The 10,000-nt window shown below is 36.7% G+C and overlaps 1 protein-coding gene across 1 annotated transcript in view; it reads left to right on the forward strand.

Moving 5' to 3' along the window:
- The window catches only part of LOC143041569 (uncharacterized), a 4,024-nt gene extending 3,125 nt beyond the window's left edge, over window positions 1-899 (forward strand). The window contains exon 3 of the mRNA XM_076213582.1: window positions 441-899. Coding sequence (XP_076069697.1) covers window positions 441-899 — 459 coding nt within the window. The remainder of the gene's footprint in view (window positions 1-440) is intronic.
- The last annotated feature ends 9,101 nt before the right edge of the window (window positions 900-10,000 follow it).

Genomic DNA, 10,000 nt, shown 5'->3' on the forward strand with positions numbered 1-10,000 from the left:
CACACACACACATCATATACATATATATAATATATATATTATACATATATATATGTATTATATATATATATATATATTTGTATATATATATATTTATATATATATATATATTAATATACACATGTATACATACATACAGTGTTTTGGTGACTGTTATTCCTTCGTTTTGCTGCTCACCAGATTTATTTACCGCAAAAGATTTCATCCAAGTTTATGCTCCCTGTCATTATCCATGTCAAATAAAGTATTACAAGAACAATGAGTTGACTAAGATAGTCTTGTTAGTGCATTTGTAGCATCTTTATATACCAAGTGGTTCCCATAGTCTGAATGAAATTACATGCCATTAGTATTGAAAATATATCTCAAACTGTTAGATATAGTATATTTGTATATATACTTATATATATATATATCTCTTTTTTCGTTCTCATCTATAGACTCAAGCTCACTATTGTGGTTCCTGGGAGGACACCGTAAAGCTCAACATCGCCTCCTGCGGACGAAATATCTCCGACTCAAGCGTTCCGTCATGCGAAGCTCCTTGCCAAAATTTCGAACCCGTTCTTCTTTACATCTACCATAAGCTTCGTTTCTTCGCCCTTATTCTTGAAGACATTATCCTCGACCAGTTCATGGGTCCGTTCTTCCAGTGTGGTAATTCGGAAGAGAGTTTCAAGGAAGATTTCGACAAAATCAAAGTCGACCTTGAGGGTATTCTATGCGGACTCGCCCAATACCTACGTTCCACGGACTATGACGAAGAACCTCAAGAGCTTCACAGGGAATGGCAGAACGTCTATAAAAGCAATAGCAAACCTGAGTGCCGAGGTTTCAACTTCTTGTATGACTTCGGCGTATCTATCTCCGCTTTCTTGGATTCTCTCAACTGTACCTAGTTCTGGTACACGAGTCGCATGGAGTAGCTTACTTGCAAAAAGAGTTATTGTTAAGTAGTTCAGGTTATAATGATTTGATTAAGCAGAAGTATTATCATCATAACTAATACAAAATGATACTATACATGCAGATGTGAGATTTTTTGATTAAGTTATTACAAACTAGTATAGAACTTCAGCTATTTAAGAACGCCATGGAAGAATCTTGCAGCAAATTCGAGGTTAAGAACCCCCTATTTAGAGATACCACATTTCTGAACTAATTCTTTAGAACTCAACATAAGCACTCATAGTGTTTGCCTCTGGTCTTGTTGGGAAAGCTTTTGAGGACCTTCAAAATGCTGCATATACTTTCTAAACAATAATCCTCGATCTTAATGTCGTAGCATTGTAAGTATTTATTGCGCTATGATATATATATAATTTATTTGAGTTTCTAATTTCTACCTTTTTTACTTTGTAATAAAAATAAATCAATGAATTTTTATGTGTTATCTTCTTATCCAGCAAAAGTATTTTTTGACTCTATAAATGTTAAGAACGTGTACCAAAACGTTACATTACTTTTATTGACTAGAAATCCTTATATAACTCAGTTGGATAACAATAAATAACAAGAATTATCAAAACTCTTAACCAGTCCGAAAAATGAGTTAGTATGAATAAAATCGATAAATAAATCATAAGTAGAAAGGTTGATCAAAAGCTTTAGAGAAAGTATCTTTTGTATTCAACTAAAAAAAAAGAAAAAAAAATAACTTTTATTACATTTAATATTATATATAGACTTATTTCCAGTCACTAAATACAACAATTTCGAAGTTATATCTACTTTATTTCTCATCAACCTACGTCTTGATGGTTACTTTTTCCCATTCATACATACATACATACATACATACATACATACACCAAGGCTTTTTCCCCCTTACAAAGGAGGTAGCCAAAAAGGAAAAGGCATAAAATCATTCCCACCCATTCCATCCCTGAAAACACTCCACACCCCTCCACCCTCCCTCCCATCATAGCACCTCCTAGATGACGGGTCATCCCTGCACCCTGTCCACTGCCCTGGGTCAGAAGCAGTGTCGCAAGACACAGCACATCCACAGCAAGGCCGCTTCATTAAATCGGCGACCCCCCCTCTCCGTCCCCCCATATAAAGGAGAGGACGGGGAGAAATCCCTTCGGGCTGCGTCAAAATTTTGCTCACACACACTACCTCACCCCCCATTCCACCTCATGCATCACAACATCTTCCATATACAACCATTCTCCATTCACCCGTCTTCTGTCCTCTCCCGTCCTTCCTCAACAGACATTCCCCTCTTCCCCAAAGCCCCCTTCACCCCATCCATCCATCTCATCCAAGGACGTCCCCTCATGTTCACTCCCTCCACATCTGCCTTCCATACCTCCTTTACTAGTCTTTCTTCACTCATTCTTTCCATGTGTCCAAACCATCCTAATACTCTTTCATCAACCCTATCTCCCAACTCCCTTTCCACCCCTGTTCTCCTCCTCACCTCCTCATTTCTCACTCTATCTAGCCTAGTAACCCCCATCATACTTCTCAGACACCTCATCTCAAACACATTCAAACTCCTTCTCTCTTCTTCTCTTATGTTCCATGTTTCTGCTCCATACAGTGCTGTTGGCACAATCACTCCTTCATACAGTCTCCTCTTAGCATCCATTCCCAAATTTCTATTCCTCATAACACTTTTTAATCCACCAAGGCATTTACTCGCTTCTCTCAATCTACATTCTACCTCCACCTTTACTCCACCTTTTCCTGCCACATTTGCACCCAAGTATCTAAAACTATCCACTTCCTCCAGTTGCTCTCCCTTAATGCTCACTTCCAGATTACTGCCACTTTCACCCCTTGTACATCTCATCACCTTACTTTTACCCACACTTATCTTCAGCTTTCTTCTATCACACACTCTCCCAAACTCTGTCACCAACTTCCTCAATCCCTCCTCCGATCCTGCCACAAGCGCAGTGTCGTCCGCAAGCAACAGCTGGCTCACCTCCCACTTTTCTCCATTTTCTTTAACCATCTCCAATCCCTGACCCACTACCCTTGCATTTACCTCTCGCACTACTCCATCCATGTATAAGTTGAACAGCCAGGGTGACATAACGCATCCTTGACGAAGTCCCACCTTTACCTCAAACCACTCACTCTCTCCATTTCTAATCCTGACACAAGCTCTACTACTCTCATAAAAACTCTTGACGGCTCTCAGAAGCTTTCCTCCTATCCCGTATATCCGCATAACCTCCCACAGTGCCTTTCTGTCTACCCTGTCGTAAGCCTTTTCCAGATCCATAAAGGCCCCAAAAACATCCTTCCCCTTTCCTATAGCTTTCTCACATATCTGTCTTACCACAAAGATCTGATCTACACAACCTCTACCTGTCCTAAATCCACACTGTTCCTCACCAATTACTCCCTCTGTTCCTCTCCTAATCCTCTCAATCAAGATCCTCCCATAAGCCTTCCCAACTACACTTAACAAGCTAATCCCTCTGAAACTACTACATTCACACTTGTCCCCCTTTCCCTTGTAAAGTGGAACTATACAAGCATTCCTCTAGTCCTCCGGGACTGTACCTTCTCTCCAGCAAACATTAAATAACCTCACTAACCAGTCCACCATCACTGTACCTCCTTTTTTAAGACATTATGCATGGCATCCATCCAGACCAGGTGCATTACCTGCTTTCATCATCGTAACTGCTTCCTTCACTTCATCCTTCCTTATTTCTCCTCCATTTTCCTCACTCATCATTTTCATTTTCTTAGCATTTCCCACTGCAGCTATCTTTCCCTCCCTATTCTCCTTCACATTTAGCAACTCCCTAAAATATTCTGCCCATCTTCCCCTTACTGCCTTCTCCTCCATTATCATCTCTCCATCTGCACCTTTTACCTTTTCTTCTCTACTTGATTCGCCTCCTCTTCCTCTTTTAATTTCTTTCCAAAACATCTTTTTATTACTTTCAAAATTTTCTGTCATACTCTTACCCCATTTTACATCTGGTCTCCTCTTTGCCTCCTTTAGCTTTTTCTTTACTTCTCTTTTCTTTTCTTTGTACCTCTCATATGACTCCCTCGTCCAATTTTGTAACCAATCTGTGTAAGCTCGCTTCTTCTCTTCTACAACCTTCTTCATTTCCTCACCCCACCATTCACTACCCTTCCTTCTATTTCCTCCTGTCTTTCTTGTTCAACACACCATCTTTGCACACTTTGTGACTCCCTCCTTGAACCATCCCAATTCCTCATCCACACCTACCTCTACTCTATCCTTCACTCCCTCCCACTCCTCCTACAGCTTCTTCTTGTACTCCTTCTCCTTTTCCTCTTCATTTAAAGAGTTCACTCTAAGCACCTCCCTACCTTTTGTCACTTTCCTCTTTCTCCATCTGTCCTCCACTCTCAACTTACCTACCAGAAAAAGATCTGATATTCCCCCACCCTCTCCCCTTAGCACATGTACATCCTTAACTCTTCCAATCATAATCCTATTTACTACTACATAGTCCATTAAAGCTCTATATACCACCCTTCCCTCCACCACCCTCTCCCATGTGTACTTATGCTTGACTTTCTTCCGAAACACTGTATTTGCTATCATCAACTCTCTTTCTAGACACATTTCCACCATCAACTCTCCACTACGATTTTTTCCTGGAACTCCACATTTCCCAACCACTCCATCAATTGGATCCTTTCCTACCCTAGCATTAAGGTCTCCCAGTACTATTACATGTACAGCACATGTACATCCTTAACTCTTCCTATCATAATCCTATTTACCACTACATAGTCCATTAAAGCTCTATATACCACCCTTCCCTCCACCACCCTCTCCCATGTGTACTTATGCTTGACTTTCTTCCGAAACACTGTATTTGCTATCATCAACTCTCTTTCTAGACACATTTCCACCATCAACTCTCCACTACGATTTTTTCCTGGAACTCCACATTTCCCAACCACTCCATCAATTGGATCCTTTCCTACCCTAGCATTAAGGTCTCCCAGTACTATTACATTTAAACTTCTCCCTAAACCCTCTATGCACTCATTTAAATCTATCATAAAAGTACCTGAAATGAGGTTACTCTACATTCTCGTTGAAATCGTGAAAGTTCGCTTGGAGCCTCGTGAGTCTCTACCGTACTCTCCACAAAAAAATAAAAACTAGATTTGATAACCTTGCTTGAATAAGAACAGAGTGTAGGCTGAAAAAATAATGTGTCGTTAATCATACCCATGTATAAAAATGTCCTACTGCATTATAAGTAACGATCGATATAACCTTACTTCCCACACTACAAGTTATCCCTTCAAGGGGATCAAATCGTCTGGTGTCGGCCAAAAAAAAAATATATATATATATATATAAGGTGTGCGTCATCGCACAAGGATTATTTTGTAAGATATGAAATTAAGGATCATAGCACAATTTGAAAAGACTGACGACGCTTTCGTTTTGTTCATATCAGTTGAACCTTAAAGTCAACTTATTTTCTTCTTTTTTCATAGAATAAGACTTAATTTCCTTAAGGCTTAAATGACTTGTGAAGAAGTTAAATGAAGCACATAAAACAAATTCCACTGCTAAAGGCTTAACCTAATTAGTGAGAAAGCGTTCCTTGGCTGAATAAACTCCTCTTGTAGCAAGTAAAAGAGGACTACCAAAACAACTGGGTTAATTGTTACGAATTTAACCTTTTTGATGAATGTAGAAACCTTCCTCAGCTGAATTGAATGTGATTTATTTCCGTGGTACCCCACCCGTGGTCGCGTGGTAACAATTATTCTAATTCAATGACTAAGTCAGCGGAAGACGTATTGAAGGAGCATCTCAATGATTGGCAGCATTCTTTATGTGAAAAAACGAAGATGACGTAAGAGAGACTATGTTATCTTGGACCCCATCAATGGGTAGAGGTGATGGTAGATGTCATAGACTTTCATCATATATCATGATGTGAAGATTCTGTCCTATTAGTCCTAAACTCTTCAATGGTAAAAAACAAAAGAAGGCTTGGTGGCTTAATATTTATCATATATGCATATACATATACATATACATATACACACACACACACATATATATATATATGCATATATGTATGTATATATATATATATATATATATATATATATATATATATATATTTACATTGAATGGTTCCCAGTGATCAATTAATATATATATATATATATATATATATATATATATATATATGTATATATATATATATATATATATATATATATATATATATATATATATATATATCATTTACACTGAATGGTTCCCAGTGATCAATTAATATATGTATATATAAATATATATCTATATCTATATATATATGTATATGCAAAGTAGACCACTTGGAAAAAGAAACTAACGAAGCAGAGCGCTTTCGTATATTACATCTTCAGTGCAACAAGTACATAGTGATAGGAATACATAGACAATATATACATGATACAAAGGAACAAGGACAGTTTGAATAAGCGTAGGGACCAATTACCCCCTGGAGAGTGGAAGGTCATTGTCAATTATCTTACGATGGTGGGGCGACATCAGGTCACAGTCGCCAAGGGTCACTGTTTTCTACTATTGATATCGGGCGACATTAGGTCAATTCGTTGGGTTACATTTTACCTGATATTATCTTACTAATTTCTTGACAAATGAAGTTATCAAGTTTGTACAAGCCTTTATGTAGGTTGGTATTTTGATTACTGGTGGTATAAATCAAACTGCATTCTATTAAATTTCTTGCTATTATGTTGTTGGTATAATAGATTACCTGGGCATTACCCCAATCAACTGGATGATTATTTAATTTAATATGCTTGAATATACCACTAGAATAAGAAATAACGAAATTAAAAGAACTGCTTCATAAGAATAGAGACCTCTTACAGAAATTCATTTCAATTAGTCCCCCTTTGCCACATATGTATGGTCCCATTAAGACTCATAAATGTAACAACCCCGCTAGACCTATTGTTTCGTCAATTGGTTCCGCTTCTTACAAGCTTTCCAAATGGTTAGTTAAATTTAAAGTATATCGTAAACCAACCAATGTAAGTTCATATATTCATTATTATTATTCTCATCCAAATAATATTAAACGTACAGTATTTGCCTCAATGTATTTAAGAGCTTTTCGTATTTGTAGTCCTGAATTTATTGATGAAGAAATCAGAAATGTTTTTAACATTGGGCTAGAATTAAAATACCCTAAGCAATTCCTTGATATTGCTTACAATTTTGCAAGGAAATCATATTTAACTCCTCAGCCTAAATCACCTTTCAATTATCATAATGTTATAATTTTACCATTTCAAGAAAATTTTTTAAGTATCACAGAATTATTAAAAAGATTTAACGTAAAGGTAGTTTTTAAACATGATAGTACAGTAAAACATAAACTCATCAACAATAGTATTGAAATTAAAAAAGGATGCATTTATAAAATTCCTTGCAAAATGTGTAATCAATTTTACATAGGTCAAACTGACCCTTAAGCATCAGAATTGAAAAAAAAAAAAAAAAATTAGGGATGGCAATAGCTCTAGTAGAATCTTCAAGCATGTTGAATTAAATAATCATCCAGTTGATTGGGGTAATGCCCAGGCAATCTATTATACCAACAACATAATAGCAAGAAATTTAATAGAATGCAGTTTGATTCATACCACCAGTAATCAAAATACCAACCTACATAAAGGCTTGTACAAACTTGATAATTTCATTTGTCAAGAAATTAGTAAGATAATATCAGGTAAAATGTAACCCAACGAATTGACCTAATGTCGCCCTATATCATTAGTAGAAACAGTGACCCTTGGCGACTGTGACCTGATGTCGCCCCACCATCGTAAGATAATTGACAATGACCTTCCGCTCTCCAGGGGGTAATTGGTCGCTACGCTTATTCAAACTGTCCTTGTTCCTTTGTATCATGTATATATTGTCTATGTATTCCTATCACTATGTACGTGTTGCACTGAAGATGTAATGTACGAAAGAGCACTGCTTCGTTAGTTTCTTTTTCCAAGTGGTCTACTTTGCATAAGTGAACACACGTACCCGTGTTCTTATTAGCATATATATATATATATATATATATATATATATATATATATATATATATATATATATATATATATTTCAAGCACAAATCACTTTTAATTCCATGACATCGCAGGCAAGACTGAAGAACCGCCTGATGGAGACATCCGTTGGAATTTGAAACGTGGACGAGCCGAGGATTCGAACCCAGCTAATCCGTAACAAAGTTACAGTGACTTAAACCAATGCGCTATCAAGAGAGATATAAGTTGAGTACGACTTTGTTATATGTGTATGCTCGAATTACATACACCTACACGATATGTCGCGTTGACCCCACCTCCGCTATGATAGTGGGTTAAGCTAGTATGTGCACGTGGGAAAGTTTTAATCATGTACACTGAATGGTTCATAGGGATCAATTAAAACTATTTCAACCACAAATCACTTTTAATTCCATGCCATCGCAGTCGAGACTGAAGAATCGCTCGATGAAGACATCCGTTGGAAATTGAAACGTGGACGAGCCGAGGATTCGAACCCAGCTAACCCGTAACAAAGATACAGTGACTTAAATCAATGCACTATCAAGAGAGATATAAGTTGAGTACGACTTTGTTATATCTGTATGCTCTAATTACATACACCTACACGAAATGTCGCGTTCAACCCTCTGTAACATTGATACGGGTTAGCTGGGATCGAATCCTCGGCTCGTCCACGTTTCAATTTCCAACGGATATCTCCATCGAGCGATTTTTCAGTCTCGACTGCGATGGCATGGAATTAAAAGTGATTTGTGATTGAAAAAAAAAGTATTAATTGATCACTGGGAACCATTCAGTGTACATGATTAAAACTTTCCCACGTGCACATACTAGCTAAATGCACTATCTTAGTACCGGTGGGTAGAACGCGACATTTCGTGTAGGTGTATGTAATTCGAGCATACAAATATAACAAAGTCGTACTCAACTTATATCTCTCATGATAGCGCATTAGTTTAAGTCACTGTAACTTTGTTACGGGTTAGCTGGGTACGAATGCTCGGTTCGTCCACGTTTTAATTTCCAACGGATGCCTCCATCGAGCAATTTTTCAGTCTCGACTGCGATGTTATGGAATTAGAAGTGATATGTGGTTGAAAAAGAAAATTAATTGATCACTGGCATCCATTCAGTGTACATGATTAAAACTTTCCCACGTGCACATACTAGCTAAATGCACTATCATACAAGCTAAATGCATTTATCATTCTTGTCCTAAAGTCTTCAATGGTAACAAATAAAAGAAGGCTTGGTGGCTTAATATTTATCATATATACATATATGTATATATATATATACATATATATATATATATACATATGTATATATGTATGTATATATATATATATATATATATGTATATATAGTATATATATATACATATATATATATATATATATATATATATATATCATGTACACTGAATTGTTCCCAGTGATCAATTAATATATATATATATATATATATATATATATATATATATTTTTTTTTTTTTTTTTTTTTTTTTTTTTCAACCACAAATCACTTTTAATTCAATAATATCGCAGTCGAAACTGAAGAATCGCTCGATGGAGACATCCATTGGAATATGAAATGTGGTCGAGCCGAGTATTCGAACCCAGCTAACCCGTAACAAAGTTACATTGACTTAAACCATATGCGCTATCAAGAGAGATATAAGTTGAGAACGACTTTCTTATATTTGTATGCTCAAATTATATACACCTACACGATATGTCGCGTTCAACCCACATCCGCTATGATAGTGCATTAAGCTAGTATGTGCACGTGGGAAAGTTTTAATCATGTACACTGAATGGTTCATAGGGATCAATTAAAAAGAAATTCAACCACAAATCCCTTTTAATTCCATGCCATCGCAGTCGAGACTAAAGAATCGCTCGATGGAGACATCCGTTGGAAATTGAAACGTGGA

Source organism: Oratosquilla oratoria, chromosome 31 (assembly GCF_046742065.1).
Source record: "Oratosquilla oratoria isolate Oo_2021 chromosome 31, ASM4674206v1, whole genome shotgun sequence".
In the NCBI taxonomy this organism is placed as follows: domain Eukaryota; kingdom Metazoa; phylum Arthropoda; class Malacostraca; order Stomatopoda; family Squillidae; genus Oratosquilla; species Oratosquilla oratoria.